The sequence below is a fragment of the Conger conger genome, chromosome 2 (assembly GCF_963514075.1).
Source record: "Conger conger chromosome 2, fConCon1.1, whole genome shotgun sequence".
Lineage (NCBI taxonomy): Eukaryota > Metazoa > Chordata > Actinopteri > Anguilliformes > Congridae > Conger > Conger conger.
This window is the reverse complement of record NC_083761.1, coordinates 43,788,881-43,806,359: the sequence shown is the minus strand read 5'-3', so window position 1 is coordinate 43,806,359 and position 17,479 is coordinate 43,788,881. Positions and strand designations below refer to the sequence as shown.

The window sequence follows — 17,479 nt, the reverse complement described above, 5'->3', positions numbered from 1 at the left end:
TACAGCGTCCGATAATAGAAATCCGATACATGAGAATAGCTTTAAGTCAATAAAAAATAAAGTAAATATAATATAAATAAATAAAATAATAGAAATATTTTTTGTTTTACAATTTACAGTTCAAGACGCTTTCTTGAGACTCTGAAATGCTTCTTTGGCAGAGATTGTACGTGTTAATTCATGTACAACACCCAATGCTAAACGGTTAGTCTAAAGAGGACTGCATTTGTGTATAGTAGGCCTAATGATTTACAGCAGGACATTAATTACATTTTGTTCTTTAATTACAAGATAAAATGCACCACTACGCCATCTAGCGTATATGTCATCTCCTTTTTTTCCTTTAATCTCTTCGCTTGTGAAAGTGGACTCGAGCTATTCCGATCTAGGAAGCGCTACGTCATTCAAAAGCTGCTCGGTTCCCAAAAAAAAAAGGACCAACAACAAAAATTTAATAGAGATCTTTATTATAGTGCATTTCTCAGATGTTACAGAATGGGTAAAAAAAAAAAAAGTAAACCAAAGGGAAATGAACGTTTGAAAGGAAAAGAACAAAAATTACATTTGCAGACTTTTTCCAAATTTTACAGAGATGATTTCTCAAACTTAAAGCTTTACGTCTGACCAACGGTAAATAAAATTGGTGCCCACGTGATATAGTTTCATACGTAAGTTTATATATGCAATTACTCATTACTTAATATTTTCAATTGGGGAAAAATGATCAAGGAATTATTTTTGCACTATGGCTTTCACAGTAGACAAAAAAGGCCAAAACGTAAATAATGAGGATCTTTCAGTCATGTATACCATCCCACACTAAGTTTGGTGCATTTTGCTAAATAACTGCGTTTGTCCAGTTGTCACAAAGGCCACATCTTCCCTCCGTGACATGGGCACAGGGCAGGGCTGTAATTCAGAGCGCAGACAGACCATGGAGCATCACCACTGCAATGACAGGCTAATGTGTGTTCACAGCCATTTTCTTTCTCAGCTTGTTTGTTGGTCTCGGAGCAGGATGTCTTCAATATATCCTGTCACAGCCATATGTAAGCACACTGATTACAGAAACAATACCTGTGACAGTTGCCTATACGTTGCTAATGAGTTGCTCGACACATCCCATCAAGAACAAGGTACTATTGAACAATGGTCCTTCCCCCCGCCCCCAGCCAAGTCTGAAATGAGCTGCCCCTTACACATTCATGTTGGGCAGCCTAGCTTCTACCCCACAAACGCAATCCAGGGAGTGTTCGCTCAACCCACATTTCCCAGGGATGCAACTGTGGAATGCAGGCCTCCTGTTTTCAGGAAAATTAAAAACCATCAGAACTAGAGGTGTTTGTTTAAAGCTAAAGCTCAGGGTGTGGAGTCGTCCTGCAGCTCAATTAAACTGTCAATTCCACAAAACCGCTTACACGGAAACGCAGACATTTGCACACAGACGTGTGTTAATGATTGGCCTGTGACACACAAAAAAAAACAAAAAACGAGCGGGCAATACTGGTCTTTAATTGTACGGACACAAGGGTGAAGAAAAAGGACAGCGTTGCTCTTGCACAAGCCTTGTATCACCAGCTTCTCTTGAGATCGTTCATAGCAGTGCGAGTGGATGTGACCCAAGCGCTGCATCACTCATGTGCCCGTTTAACTAACCACCGCACCCCACCCGGAGAATTCAAAAACGTGGGTCGTTCCGCATTCGACTTGCAACCTGGCTCACAAGACCGTGCCAAGGCGGCAGGTGGCTCTGTACAAAAAAACTCAACAAAAACAAATCTAAATAAACAAAAATTCTAAAGGAGAAAACAAAAAATAAAAAGTGGGAGCAGCTCTCTGAAAAGGCCTCACTGTCCCCGGACACGGCTGTGCTGCAGCTCTCTTCCGCGGAAGCAAAGCGCCGGTTATTGCATGTTCCACAGGACAGTCGGGAATAAATCAACGGTACTAACCAGGAAATCTCTAGTCGTGATGTTCTGAAAAGAGTCAGCCTACCTAAACGTGGCTACTGTCATTTCTCCGGGACAAATTACGCGAGCTTGAACTCACCTCTGGACTGACGGTGGGCAAGCTTCCGCCCCAGACAACTTTAAAAAGGCTACTCCAGACAAATTTACTTCCGTTGGGGGGGCCTACGGTCACTAAAGACGCATTGGAGCTCTGCTACAAAATGAATGCTTCAAGATGAGCAGATAAAGTAGCCAGGATCTGTACAGAACTGAATGGTCTTACATACAGAGCATATTGCTTTAGCCAAGACTGTGTCCAGGTCATATGAAGGCCCAGACCCTTTGCTACACCAAATTTGTGTCATACTGGAGCGTGCAGTTGCGCTACCTCCATTGCCAAAGACAGGCAAGCAGCCGAAATAGCTACGTACTGAAAAGCGGCCGCAGACGACTGCCATCGCTTGGTTTCATTTGGTTTAGGAGTTGTGGCAGAAATGTGGGTCGAGGAGTATGCATGTAGAACTTGATGCATGTAGCATTTCTAGTAATAGAAGTCAAGGCTTCTAAAGGCCAGCGACCGACTGTACTTGACAGGCTGACAAATCCTGCCGGGCTAAATGGCCAGCACGCACGCACTCACGGCAAATGATACCTTGCGGCCGTAGCGGAATAGCAGGCGCTCTGCCATCACTGACAGTACAAAACATCATTCGGTCTTCTTCGGGGTTCTGACGGGGCGACATCTCCATGGCTTTAATGACGAAGGGGGGAGGGGGCTTTTACAAGGTGACTAAACATAATGGAGTTTTTCATTAAAAGTAAACCAGACAACTGAATAAAAATGATACCCATTGGTTTACTTGTGTTCCATAGCCTCTCAAAAAAGAAAAGACAGGTAGTGTTCATCAGAGCCAGGACTTAGTTGCAGGAGAGGAGCGGGAAAACAAAAAAAACAAACCAAAAAAAAAAAAAAAAAACACCAGGATGATTTTCAAATGACGCAAAGAAGGATCTAGGATGGAAATAGCATCATGACTCTTCCAACCTGATACAGGTTACAATGCGAGGGTGGGGCAGGGGTTCAAAACCAACATTGAAACATGCACGTCTCTCCAACATTAACACTGGTGGTGTAAATCAGGTTTTTTTTTTCTTTTTTTTTTCTCTTTTTTTAATCGTTTAAAAGATGACAACACTTTGCATCCTGGGTCTTTCTTTGCCTTGGTGAAAACCGTGTTTTTGCTCTATTGCGGGGGGAGGGGTGTTGGTACGAGGGCTCGAGCAGAGGGGGGGGGGGGGGGGGCGCTCTGAGAGGAGCTGGACCGCGGGAGACGTGTAAAGGCACTGCCAGGGGCTGCTCCCACTGCCAGACGCGCAGACGCGCTCTCTCGCGCTCACACAAGACGCACGCACACAACCACACCGACACACACGTGCAGGGCAGCACTGGACAGAGCCCTGCTGGAGGAGGGGGGGGGGCGGGGGGGGGGGGGCGGTGGGGAGAGAGAGACAGAGGGAGGGGCGGGGAGGAGGAGAGGGGAGGGGGGAGTCAAAGCTGGGACCAGTGCTGCCCCTGTCACAGGGACTATGGAATGGATCATTTCTGGTTCTTGAGCTGGTTGGAGAGCCAGTCCAGGCCCTCGTACAGACCGTCCCCGCTGGTGGCGCAGGTGGCCTGGATGTACCAGTTGCGCTGGCGCAGGGAGTGCAGGCCCAGCTTGTCTGTGATCTCCGCTGCGTTCATGGCATTCGGCAGGTCCTGTCAGGGGACGCGCAGCTCAGTCAGACTCAGAAATAAGGACAGAACCGCTCGCCAGAACACACCAACATTTTCAATCAGAGTACTCTGGGTAAGAGCTTCTCCCAAATGACCGTAATGTAATTAGTAAACCATATCGTATATATAAACTACATGAAGGCTTACTTCACTGTCATTTTGATAAATAACTAACATAGGAGAACAGAGAACAACCAACCACAATCATGACACGTGCAAATGTTTAATTTCAATTCATTTCATTTTTCATCTCACTGGCACACACTTACTACCTTGTAACTTACTACCACAAACAAAATGCACCTTAGTATTGCTTCTCTTTCCTTAACCCTGCGCTGCACATCGTAATGGATCTCAGAAACCCCTTTTCAACCACTTCACACACACGAGCCAACTAGGGCATGAAAATGACAATAAATATATTCATATTTTTGCTTTTTTTTTTTTTATCTGACCTTGGAAAATACCTGGAAAACATAATATAAAAATAACCAAAAAATGATGCAGATTAATCAATATGCGAGCGGAGGCATGTTTACTTTGCTGTTGAGCATGAATGAGTCCAGTGGAAAAACAGGCCTTTTGACCAGCAGGGGGCAGCTTTATATCCAGCACTGAGGGTGAGAGCCTAGAGTGGCTGCCTTTCACTTTACATTTTATATTTCACTTCTTCACTTTTCAAAGGTTTCAGATGTTCAGTATGTGCTTTCAATTGGTCCAGGCAGTTTTAGTTTTTCATTAGCCATAGCTGATGCGCTAATAAACCTTTATAGGGCTGCAATTGATTGACTTATATAATCAGGAAAACCTCCATCATGGGGCGTATAGGCAATCTCTCACACTTTTTTTTCTTTAATAATGCACGATGCAGTGGTTAATGAAAACTTAAGAGGCAAAGGGAAATGCTTCCAGGAAACAATACATCTTTTGGATGTTGATAAGACATCCAATCAACAGCAAGGTTGTACAGCTTCTCGGCGATCACGCGATTCGTTCTTTCTGGTCTAAAGGAAGCTTCAAGGCCCTGCTGCGGATTAGCAGTCTCATCACTCTACCACTGCTCATTCTATGCACCGTGGTAGTTTTACACAAGTGTTGGCAGAACTTCAATGTTCAATGCAATCGCAGAGATCACCCTCAAGAATCAGTGTTACAATCATGTCTAAAAACCGGAAACAAGACCGGAGACCGGAAACAAGGCGATACGCGTGTACGCAACTACTGCGATAGTGTCACGCAAGGTGTGCCTCAAAGAGCCACCAACCTCGGAAATATGTCCTTAGTCCGTACGGTGAATATTAGGACAAGGCCATATCCTCTGTTTGGTTGTTTACTAGTGCACAAGGAATGATTAACCCATTATGGACTAAGGCACTCTATAGAAAATCCATAGAAAGGCCTGGAAATCACAAAGCATTTCAACGGTCATGTGTCTTGAAAAACAGTCACATGATCTGGCATCTCATCAGTCGGTTAAGCAAGATGTAACAAGCAAGTCATCCACCCATACGGGGTCAAAGAAGGGAAAACTATGCTTTTTAAAAACTGATTCGATGCATCGTCCAGCCCTACTTCCGTATTTCCATGGGCAAAATTAGTGCCAAATAAAAGGGACAATATTCCTGGACAGCGCTACAAGCTAACAAAATAGGGTATACGTGTGCAAATATTCCAACCCATTACTAGACGAGTGACCTGAGGACTCAGAACTGAGCAGCATATGCCACAGGTGTGGCGTTCACCTGTTTGTTTGCTTGCGAAGACTAGCAAGACTGCGTGCGGTGCTCACCTGTTTGTTTGCAAACACTAGCAGTGCGGTGCTCACCTGTTTGTTTGCGAACACTAGCAGTGCGGTGCTCACCTGTTTGTTTGCGAACACTAGCAAGACTGCATCTCGCAGCTCGTCCTCTGCCAGCATTCTCGACAGCTCCTCCCGCGCCTCGTTCACACGCTCTCTGTCATTGCTGTCCACCACAAAAATCAGCCCTGGGGACAGAGAGAATGAGTGTGAGGGAGTATGAGAGAGAGGGAGAGTGAGGGAGTATGAGGGCGAGGGAGTATGAGAGTGAGGGAGTATGAGGGCGAGGGAGTATGAGGGCGAGGGAGTATGAGGGCGAGGGAGTATGAGGGTGAGGGAGTATGAGAGTGAGAGAGAGAGAGCGAGGGAGTATGAGGGCGAGGGAGTATGAGGGCGAGGGAGTATGAGGGCGAGGGAGTATGAGAGTGAGGGAGTATGAGGGTGAGGGAGTATGAGGGTGAGGGAGTATGAGAGTGTGAGAGAGCGAGGGAGTATGAGGGGAGGGAGTATGAGGGGAGGGAGTATGAGGGGAGGGAGTATGAGAGTGTGAGGGCGAGGGAGTATGAGAGTGTGAGGGCGAGGGAGTATGAGAGTGTGAGAGTGTGAGGGCGAGGGAGTATGAGAGTGTGAGTGAGAGGGCGAGGGAGTATGAGAGTGTGAGAGTGAGAGGGCGAGGGAGTATGAGGGCGAGGGAGTATGAGGGCGAGGGAGTATGAGGGCGAGGGAGTATAAGAGCGAGGGAGTGCATGAGAGTGACTGAAGGAAAACAAAAGCGTTACAGAAGCCTCAGGCTGCAAGGTTCTCAGACTACCCCTCACCTTGCGTGTTCTGGAAGTAGTGGCGCCACAGAGGCCGTATTTTGTCCTGACCGCCGACATCCCAGACTGTGAAGCTAATGTTCTTGTATTCTACAGTTTCTACATTAAAACCTGGGGAGAGAAGAGACAGGGTTACTTCCAGGAGGTAGGGCTGTGTGATATAGCTATAGCGGTACATCGAATAGTTTTTTCAGCGCAGCAAGAACCATTTCTGGCAGGTGGCAGTAGGTTTCATTCCTTCTTTTCTTCTTTAAATCATACGGTAATTGATACGGTAACATCTCCAAACTTCAGTGAAATGCTTCTGGGTGAGAAGAAACATCACTTGCATCTATTCAATGTTGGTTAACTTACCTATTAATTTTGAAAAACACATCACTTACGTTCACTCTGTATCCTTGCAGTCATGTTTTTATCTACCACATGCCAACAGCATGGCCCTGTTGCTGTCATATCAACATTGAAAAGATACGAGTGACCGATAGTGTGCTACTGTATCAGGTATGATTAACTAACACTGAAAGAAATCTAACACCGCATGCCAGAGATAGTCGTTACTGCCCTTACAGAAGTTGTTGTCGTGTCGGCTGTATCGACCAGCCCTAGAGCGTGGCGGCCCGGGCCTGTTCCTCTCATCTGTGGCAGGGGCTGTGCTTTCCGCACGGCCGCCCCGCCATTATTTATTTAGGCCGCACAAAGGCAGCCGAACAGAGAGACCGGGGTTAAACAACAACCCAGTGCGAGGCGGCCCTTCCTGCCCAGCCAGGGCAAGGGGGCCCTTCCCCTGCGCATTCCCCAGAGAGCCCTTTCATTTCTGCACATGTGGCCCCGTAAAGAATTTAATATCAGCTTCAATCAGAGCGCGGTAAAGAAAACAATGTCCAGGGGCGTTGCCAAGACCGTTTGTACAGCGAGGCGGCCAGTGAAAACTTAGGGTTGTTGGGACTGCGTTGGGAGACATTCAGAGGGGGGATTAACAGAATTCGGGAGGGAGGGTCGGCTCACCGATTGTGGGAATGGTAGTGACTATCTCTCCTAGTTTGAGTTTGTACAGGATGGTGGTTTTCCCGGCTGCGTCCAACCCCACCATGAGGATCCTCATCTCCTTCTTCCCAAACAGGCCCTTGAACAAGCTCGCAAAAACATTCCCCATCTTGATTTATCTGTAGGGGGAAAAAAACGGTTAATGGTTACAAAGGGCAAATTCAGGGTGCCGTAGTATCCTTCAGACCTGGGTCAAATACGTGATAGTTTTGGATTCAATTACTTGTCAGTGCACGACTGATCTTGCCTGGTGCTATTGAGTCAAACAAGAGACAAGCACAGTAAAGCTTAGTATTAAAATCCAAAACAGTTACGCATTTGACTGGCATTGTTATAATGCATCACCATAAGAGCAAATAAAAATGTTACGAGGTATCAAATAGAGCTCTGGACTTAAGCTTGTATATTTACTGACTTGAAAAAAAGTGCATGTTCAGTGGCTGTTGTGGGTTAACGGTGCAGTGTACAGAGTCATTACAGTGCATTTCTTGTAATACCACACCTGGTAACAATAATGACTGGGTCCTAAAGGCTAAAATCAAAGAAACACAATTATGGTTCCTAAAAACCTAAAAGAAAGCATCCATGAATCTACAAATTCTTAGATGGATAGTACCTCACTTGCACAATTATTTTTATTATTTTTTTCCTTTGGCACCTGCTGCTTACATCACACAGCTGATGGTCCCTCAGAGGGTCACAAAGGAGCTCCAGGTGATCAAACATGTGGCAGAATTTGGCATGCTAATGGTGTAAAAGTCTTAGGAAAAGAGATCAGACTATAGCAGACTAGCTAGCGGCATGAATTATTGTGTATTTTTGTAAAATAAACAAGGACCACTCAAGCATAGAACCCTGCCGGAAAATGAGCCAAAACGTCTTCCACTGGTTCAGGGGTTGGTACTGGTACGGGTCGCGTTCACATTGTTTTCAGAATTTAAAAAAAGCAGAAACTTCAAACACGGGGCTGACCGACAAGGAGAACCAGTTTCTGCAGACGGCAGGTGGGCTCCATCCCATCCGAGGTCCGCCTGGTCCCAATTTCCATTCTATCTGGTTTGTTTGCCTTTCCTTTCTGTACAATGGGGCAGCCTGTAGCCTAGCGGTTAAGCTACATGACTGGGAGCTGGAAGGTTGGTGATAGGATCTTAAACCCACATTTCTCCGGGGGGGGGGGGGGGGGGGTCCTGCAAGTCTCTAACAAAACGCAGTCCACTGACGACAATGGAAATGTGACAGAAAACCATTCATTTCAGGCCTCGTTCTCCATAACAGCACGCAGAAGAACATTCTAGAAGCAGGCCCAGTGTCAATTTATTGTCTCAACTACGTCCTTTTACACAGAGGCGTCTTTCAGTCTGAAAAAAAGAAAAAGTGTTTTGTCCACACAGTGCTGCGGAATTAATAGATCACACCGGGAACGTAGCTTCATTATAACTCCATAAAGCAGCAACTCTGTCTGTCTGTGCAGCAGTTCCATAAATCGTGCCATTCACAGCAGAGGGTTTCACAGTGCTGGTGCAATGCAGAGACGGGTTTGCCCCCCCATTGTTTACTCAAGGAGCAAAGAGCAGGATCTGCCACTGAAAGCTCCCAGCTCAGGGAAGCCAGAGGCCATTTTCTCATCGGCCATTGGTCAATAATGCCTTTGCACACACACCGATATGGCGCCCACAAAAAATAGTTTCACGCTCACTTTTGAGTGAAATAGTCCTCATGCGCAAAAAGAGGAGTCTAAATGATTTTACAAATTAGAGCTGAAATGTGACATTTAAAATGTTCTTGCTTTGTCTATATCCTGTCGGGAATATAGGCTCTAGGATTTTAGATTTAATGGTCAATTTCCTGGCTGGTGCTACCCTCCTCATAAGACAGGAAAATAATACAAGATTGATTTTTGTTTTGTCCAAATTGTACTAGGGAAACAATGTTTCACATAAAAATTAAAATCCTTCATGATTTCCAGTCATGTAAAATAGGCACTCAAACTTTGTGCTTTTTTGTCATACAGACTAAAGGTAATATGGGCCATTCCTATTTGACTTTATACAATGGTGAATAAGGTACATAAAGTGGATTATGGGGGGGTTGTGGAACATGAGAAGCAAACATTTAATGGTGTTTCTTTCCCTTATGAGAGAACTCAACCATTTATAATCATTTTGATCTACTTTAAATGCAGTATTTTACTATTACTACAAAAACAATTGACCAATCCCTTATTCAGAGATTCAATTTCACCATTTCTCGTTTTACAGCGAGGACCATCATTTTCCACATTAATCCTTTCACCACAAAGTTTGCCCTGCACCGTATAAAATCAAATGCATTGGCAAAGTTTACTGTTACATAAAAATATAAGGGAAATTGTATAAAAACCATTGGCATAAAAGTAAAATAATTAGACCAGTCGGCTATGGCATCTGTACATCCCATTTTTATATTTACGTTGTTTCTGTCGGATTCCCTACCTAAAATAGACCAGATTTGTGTCGCCACCATGACACGGTGTAATATTGGTAATATTACTGTGTATCACAGAAATATTGGACCTTAACGTGACCACAAAATTGAGTGCATAACCCTGTCTAACAAAGGTCTCAATAGCAGCAGACTGGGCACATTTCATGCTAGTCAAGTTTGTCAGGCCATAGGGAAGAGAGATGAAACCAAGACATTTTAACTGATGCATTTTTTAAAAATGACGCGATCAAGCACCATGCCTAAACATAGCCTACACAACTTTAACTACAGACTGCTGGACATCTGCGAGCACAATGTCAATATAAATCCTTAATTTGGCAATTAGGCTATTACCTGACTTGTATACAATGTTGACAATGGATAGAACCATTATATGATGGCCCAAAGTTTGAAAATGCAATTACATTTGTCAATAGGCTACTCCAGTTCTCTCCCTGTGCATAGTTTATCGCAGGTTGAGTTGAGCCTGCAGTTTCAGTTTGACAGCCATTTCCCTATTTGAAATCTTTTTTTAAATGGCACTTATCATTCTGAAATAAAACCTGTGAACACCTGTTGGTTCCCAAGTTCGTCAAATAATTGAAAACCTAAACCGTGAAGCAAACCGCCATTGTACCCCTAGGACATGCCTACATATGCACGGTTTAACATTTAGTTGTTTCTCTGAGCTACCAGGCTCAGTAATGGATAACCCAGGAATAACAGTCCTGAATGTTTTATACCTGCTGTCCATAGACACCGGGTGACACAAAAGCCTCCCGTTTTACCTTCCTGGCCTGAGACAATGCCATCATTAAGCGGTGGCAGTGCACGCTGGGAAAGACGATCCTGTCATTTGGTAGAACTGCTGAGGAGGAAATGGGACAGGTAATGCTACACCTGTAAAAGGATCCAGGACTCTGCATAAATGAAGAGGAGAGGGGAGGGGGGGGGCTCATTAATGCACCACAGTCCTAAATGTGCTGGCCTACCTTCCCTCAATGCTGACCATTTAACACCAACCCTGACAAATCATTTTCCAGCAATATCAGTTTAGGGCATTTGGACAAATTGCTGAGATTCTTTTTTTGTTGCTTCGTCAGGCTACCGCACAGAAGAGGACACGTGGTGCGTTTACATCATCGCTCCTTTCCTGCAGCTGCTTCTCGCTAATTCAAGTGGCAATTCAAACAGGCAATGTGACAAGTGCTTCTTTTTTTTCTTTTCTTTTTTTTCCATAACCTGTCTAATAGCCAAGGTGTGTACAAGAGAATCATTTGAAGGAGTAGAAGACAAGTGGTCTGGACATGGTGTATGATGGATTCGAGGAGGAACCATGCCATTCAGAGGAACATTGTTACAATGAAGATCGTTATAATATGTAATGGTCGATAGAAATGCAAACGTTCTAGAGCGCCGAGTGTGACCAAAAAGTGTAAGCAGGGCAAACTTATTCATATTGACAGTTCTCACAACTTATGTAATTTCTCATAAATTATGTTAGCTAGCTAAACTTAGTAAAATCAGGAGGATTGGCTGAGTTTTAAGACCAGATAAAAGAAGCTACTACTACTGAGCAGAAGGCAGAACTCATAGCAGAATATTTTTTGACTCCGGTCCCGGCAAATGTGCGAAGTGCCGAGAGTGACAAATAAATAACCAGACACCAAATTCAAAGCATTCCGTTCCTGTTCGTCTAACAGTCCGTCAACAAGTCTATTTCCAGCACAAAGGTAGCCCAACGAACACAACGACATTCATACATTCTGCACATAGTTCAAGACAATTTGTGAGTAGCCTAATGTGTGAATGAACATTCTGAAACAGACTTGTGTTGCTACAGTTCTGGTTATTTATGGGAATAAGTCAAAATATATATAATAATATTTAAATGAGCATAACTTGCTTAATATCTGGAGTGAAAACAATGGTATCGCAATAAATCAGAGATTCTGATTCAGAGATATTGAATGAGGTCACATGATTGTTCAGTTTGTAGTTTCTACCCCAATAAAACCAAGCACTGGCTGCCACAATACTGTCACTGATAGCCTACCGACTGCCTAGCTGTGCCCAACTTCAAATTTCTCAAGCTGATTTTGATGGAAGATTCAGTTCAATTGTATTTGTATAGCGCTTTTCACAGCAGACAGACCCAAAGATGCTTTACAGCGTATAGAAGGGAATAAAACAGTTCACTATTTGGCTACACAGTGTAATTTAACCTGACTAAATATTGCATTACCATGAATATTGTTTGACTTTGTTCTCGCTAAGAATCGGCATAACCAGGACAAAAAAAAAAAGGTATACAGAGACAAAAGTTGATACTGCACTTTCAACAGCATTGGCCCAGCTAGTCTTTGTATAATGGCATCCATTATGGATTGCTTAAGTCAAGTGGCCCACACTTTCAGGTAGAGGTGCACCAGTACCATCTGAAGCATCGGTATCAGCCCCTATGTACTTGTACTCCGCATCTGCAAATGAGTTTGTCCGTTTTAGATACGGGGGATACTTTAATGATATGAGCATAATCTTTATTGTTATTATTATGATGTGCTGGGCAGCTTGTCAAATTGTGGCCATTTCCTGTTAGACTGGATGGTACTTTTCCAAAGTCGTCCCCTTCCCTGGCACACTCATTGGCGCTGTTGCAGTTTGACTCTCCTCCGTTGTCATTGTACCAGAAGCCCGTTAAGTAGTAGCTGCGTATACAAGCAGATGCTACCAGCGGACGGGCCAAACCTCTTAATGAAGCACTTCAGAAGCGGATCGGTTCTGAAAAATGAGTATCGTGCACTTCTACTTTACAGGGGAACAAATTGAGTGCATTTCCTGTGATTAAAATTAAGCTAGCATTAAAAATGGTCTACCATGAGGAACAGCCAGTGCAATGAAGTCCAGCCCTACAGTAGAGCACTCACAACCGCATGACAACTCAAGTGGCAACCATTTCAAGGCGCCTCTCGCAAGCACCTCACCCACTTTGCCAAATGAGTCACATGACGCAATCCTGAGTGTGAAAGTAGGTCTACATCAGAACTTGCACCATAAGATGGAATTCACATTCCACTGGGTCGCACAAATTGAAGACAAAAAAGTTGTCAAAATAAATCTCCTTTAATTAAAAGCACAGTCTCACAAATATGAACCTATGAGAAAATAAAGGACAGGTCTTGACGAGGTTTATCATAGGACTGTTCCAGCTACCAGCAAACACTGGGAAAGAGACACTCACCTTCTGTTGTGCAACTGGTTCACCCCCCCTCCCTCTCTCTTTTCCTTTTGACCAGATCGAGAAAAGAAACCCAGAAAATACTGTTCAGTTTCACAGTAAGGACTAGTTTCCATTCCTCTTGGAGGAAAAAAAAAGAAGCAAAGTGACGCATCAGGAAGGGGTATTACACATTGCACATACGGCCCAGTTCAGTCTCTACAGTCACAGGAGCCTGCCTGGCGAATTCAACACACAAAACCTGCTTTATGTCCAGGGTCAGTGTCCCTTCCAGAAAAAAGTAGACAATGTTACACCCCCCCCCTTCCAAGAAAAGGGACTGGTCCTCTGAGAAGAGTTGTAATTGTGTGTGGGGGGCACAGGATGTTATCATACTGCAGTACTGCGAATGGTGACAGCACTGAGGTAAACAGAATATCCCCGAGTGGCCTGGCAGTGGTGTAGAAGAGGAGGGAGCATAATGGGGTGGCTTTCATAGGGAGCCTTACCCAGCCAGAGCCTTACCCATCCACTCATTAATTAATAAAGTGGGCGGTGAATTATTGACAGAACACAGGAGAAGCAGAAAATGCTTCTGCATTGGCTAAACCAGTCTAGTCCTGGAATCTGCCACAGAGGCCATCAATGTCCCATTATCTCTAAAATGCTAATGGGAGCCTGTCTAGCCAAATGACCTTCCCTTTTAAAAAAAATAATAATAAGCCGCATTATCAGAGTATAAAAAGAAAAACAAAATGCAATTTAAAAAATGTATTGAGATCTTCATCTCAGTAACGCAAGGTCCTACCGGATATCTTTGCGCCTCGTTCACTTTTGTTAAGACCCGCCTGATCACAGCACACATCCGCTTCTATGGGGCACTTTGAATTTGTAAGGCAATTTGACTACGGGGCTGCCAATCTGGGATTAACTGGGCTAAAAAGACCAATTCTGTGGCCCGGTCATCTCAAACAAATACTGTTGAAGGCACATGAATGTCCATCGGTTGGAGACACGGACACCCCTTGCCCCCCAGGCAGGGACACGGAGCAGGAAGTTGGTGTGAACAAGTGAGGAGACCCAGAATGGTGTTCCTTAAAGGTTAGCGCAGACTAACATAAATTAAGTACAACTGACAAAAATCCTCTTCTAAGCACAAATATTCAGTTATTTTTTCCAATGTGAAAGGCCATTATCTGCAGCACATAAACCCCCAATCACCACACCCCTACTGAGGCCCAACGTGGGTGAGATTGCAGCAGCGTCCTGTCATGTGGCATACTGACTATGAAACCAATTCTGCCTGCAGGCCTGAAGCCAGTATCTCTGGCAATTTGCTTCCTTTTTCAGTAAGTTCAAAACAACTGCCTTTCTTATCAAGTGGAACAATGGATATTCTGAATAATAAAACTAAGGAAAACTTAAGGAAAGTATAACCAAGATGGAGGAATCGTCAATATGGGGAAGTGGCTGTCAAACAGATTGTGGGAATGCCTGCCATTCGCTTAATAGACATTGATGAGAAATCACCCGCCCTATTCAAAGTCACCTCGTAGACTGTATAAATTCCACCCGCTGGATCCAAACCGCAGTGTACTGAAAAGAAAGTACAACAATGGGTACGAAAATACAAAAGCCTGAAGCATATCACATGACCAGTTCTTTCTAAGCGCAGCCTATAAGCGCAGTACTTTATGAAATGTCATTAAGACTCATGTATAAAGAAACCAGAGAAATGGACCTCTGCAACAGTGCGATCTGAATGCTGCCTCGTGTGCCCATGTTCGCTACGATATTGAACGTGTGTGCCCATGTTCGCTACGATATTGAACGTGTGTGCTTATGCGAGTTGATAGCTTGTCATCCACTTCCTCGGGTGACTTAGAGGTCAGTCCAGGCAAAAGCAGAAACTACTCTTAATCCATCTCACTATTGTTCTAAAAAGATAATTAAATTAGTTCAAACACCGCCTCGCGAACGCTTGTCCAACTCTAGAAAGGAGAACAGTTAATATCTTAGTAGACCTGGCTAACGCCAATTGCGTCTATAAACCCAATGTTGGAGAATTTGTGAAATTGGCTAAGTGATAGTGAACTTGGAATTTGTTAAACTAGCTAGTCATGTAACTTAGCCTAAACCAAGAAAAATTTAACGTTAGGTCGGAATTAATATTAATAAAGCCAACGCTTAGCTGGATGTTTACGCCTCATATGTGGAACTCCAAAAGACCATTCAGCGTTAATCAAGGCAAATCCGGAGGAAAGTATCTAGCTAACTTATAGCGTTCGTTATATCGCCTGGAGCTAGGCTAGCTAGCTAACTGGTAGTAGTAACGTTACGTCATTCTACGACAACTAGATAACGTAACGTTTCGCGTCAAGAATCATGAATCTAACGTCCACATCAGCAAATTAACCCAAATTCGCTAACTAAATTAGTCGTTAGACTAGTTTGCCATTTTAGCTTATTTAGGACACTGTGCTAACTTTAAAACAACGCATACCGTTAACCATACGACTGTGATGGCCAAGGCCACAGCCTGACGCGAACTAGCAACCAGTACACTATGCGGATAGTCCTAACATAGAGGCTAGCTACCATTTGTATGTTTGATACAACCCGACTAAACTGATTATTTTGATTGGTGGTTTAAATGATCGTCATTAAAGAGTGAGCGACCGTTATAGCTATAGCGAAACGTTAGCTAATGAACAGCCACCATTAAAAAATACATAAAAACCATTAGCTAACTACGTGTTCTACAGAAACGCCGCTTTACACCGGGAAGGACGCAACGTTCTCTCAAATGGAAAAGGGATTTTCATAGAGCTAGCTCTACAGCTAGCGAACGGTTAGCTACACATCTTACAGACATAGGAAGTCAGTAATTAGCTAGCTAGCTAACCATTATGGATTACCGAACGCTGATGTTAGCTCTTGGGCAAATGGATCGCTAGGCTAGGCTAGTTACAGTTAATTGTAGCTATAAATAAATTACAACACTGTAACAAGCAAACTACGTAGCTATAGCTATATAAATATATGTAACAAAATGGCATTTACACCGCCAACGTTACGATAGCACTAAACTGCAGCTAGATACCGTTATGGTGCCCAACTAGGCTTGCTAGCTAGCTACACCCTATTCGACAGCTATTGATAACGGACAAACGCGCATGATGCGGTACAAAAGTTCAAGTCGCCTGGACATTTTATAATCAAACTAGGGGTATATATATTAACAAAACTACAAATGTATGCTTATTTACAACCCACAGACACACTATACGTATTTGAACTGTTTATATTCACCTCAGAGTCGCGGCTTCTGGATCTTTCTCTCACGTTCCGCTTCTCTGCTAATAACAAAATGGCGTCTTTCAAGAACCAGACGAGGGTCGCGTCACGGACCCTACCCATAGTACAATGCCCTCCAATCGTATCGTCAGTATGGTGGTAAAACGTCGTCACCGCCGAGAAGTAGCCAATACGCATACCGCGAGTCATTGCGGGTGGAAGTCGAGAAAGTAGTTCCAGTATTTGCCTACAAAATGAAAGGCAAATCAGGCCTCTGGCGAGGTATTCCGTTTTCGCCCGAAGGATATATGTTTCCGGACCTGGCGGACGTGGACAAAATGCCAACACCACAACGCAGCGTCGCCATGATAAACAATAAATCTATCGGCAATGGCAAACAGCACAATCAGTCAATGTAGTACTGGTGTATTGGAGGAACCAACTTGACCATCTGGCAAAAAATTCCATTATGGACTGTGCATAGGTGATAATAGTTACACCTAGCAGTGTGTTAACAATACATACGTATCACTTGAAGCAGGTAACTAAAATACACTCAGTGAGCACTTTATTAGGTATTTATGAGACTTCCACTGCTGTAGCCTATCCACTTAGAGTTATGATGCATTGTGTGTTCAGAGATGCTCTTCTGCATACCACTGTTGTAATGTGTGGTTATTTGCGTTACTGTCACCTTCCTGTCAGCTTTGACCAGTCTGGCCATTTTCCTCTGACATCTCTCATTAAGGCGTTTCTGTCTGCAGAACTGCTGCTCACTTTTTTTGCACCATTCTTTGCAAACTCTAGAGACTAGTGTGTGTGAAAATCCCATTTCTGAGATACTCAAACCACCGTGTCTGCGACCAACAATTATTCCATGGTCAAAGTCACTTTGCGGAAGAACCTATGCACTTGTAAATCGCTTTGGATTAAAAGCGTCTGCCAAATGACAAAAATGTAAATGTAAATCACATAATTTTTTCCCCCAGTCTGATGGTTGATGTGAAAATTAACTGAAGCTCCTGACCGGTATCTACATGATTGTATGCATTGCACTGCTGCCACACAATTGGTTGATTAGATAATCGCATGAATAAGTAGGTGTAATAAAGTAAA

The 17,479-nt window shown here is 43.8% G+C and overlaps 1 protein-coding gene across 1 annotated transcript; it reads right to left on the bottom strand.

The window, feature by feature from the left end:
• Nucleotides 1–450: 450 nt before the first annotated feature.
• On the bottom strand, nucleotides 451–16,494 carry LOC133116420 (ADP-ribosylation factor 1). The gene is made up of 5 exons (XM_061225935.1): nucleotides 16,379–16,494; nucleotides 7,348–7,505; nucleotides 6,343–6,453; nucleotides 5,588–5,712; nucleotides 451–3,708 (listed from the first exon to the last, which is right to left on the bottom strand). Exons 2-5 carry the CDS (start codon nucleotides 7,493–7,495, stop codon nucleotides 3,547–3,549), a joined length of 546 nt encoding a protein of 181 aa, XP_061081919.1. The 5' UTR covers nucleotides 7,496–7,505; nucleotides 16,379–16,494; the 3' UTR covers nucleotides 451–3,546.
• Nucleotides 16,495–17,479: the final 985 nt, after the last annotated feature.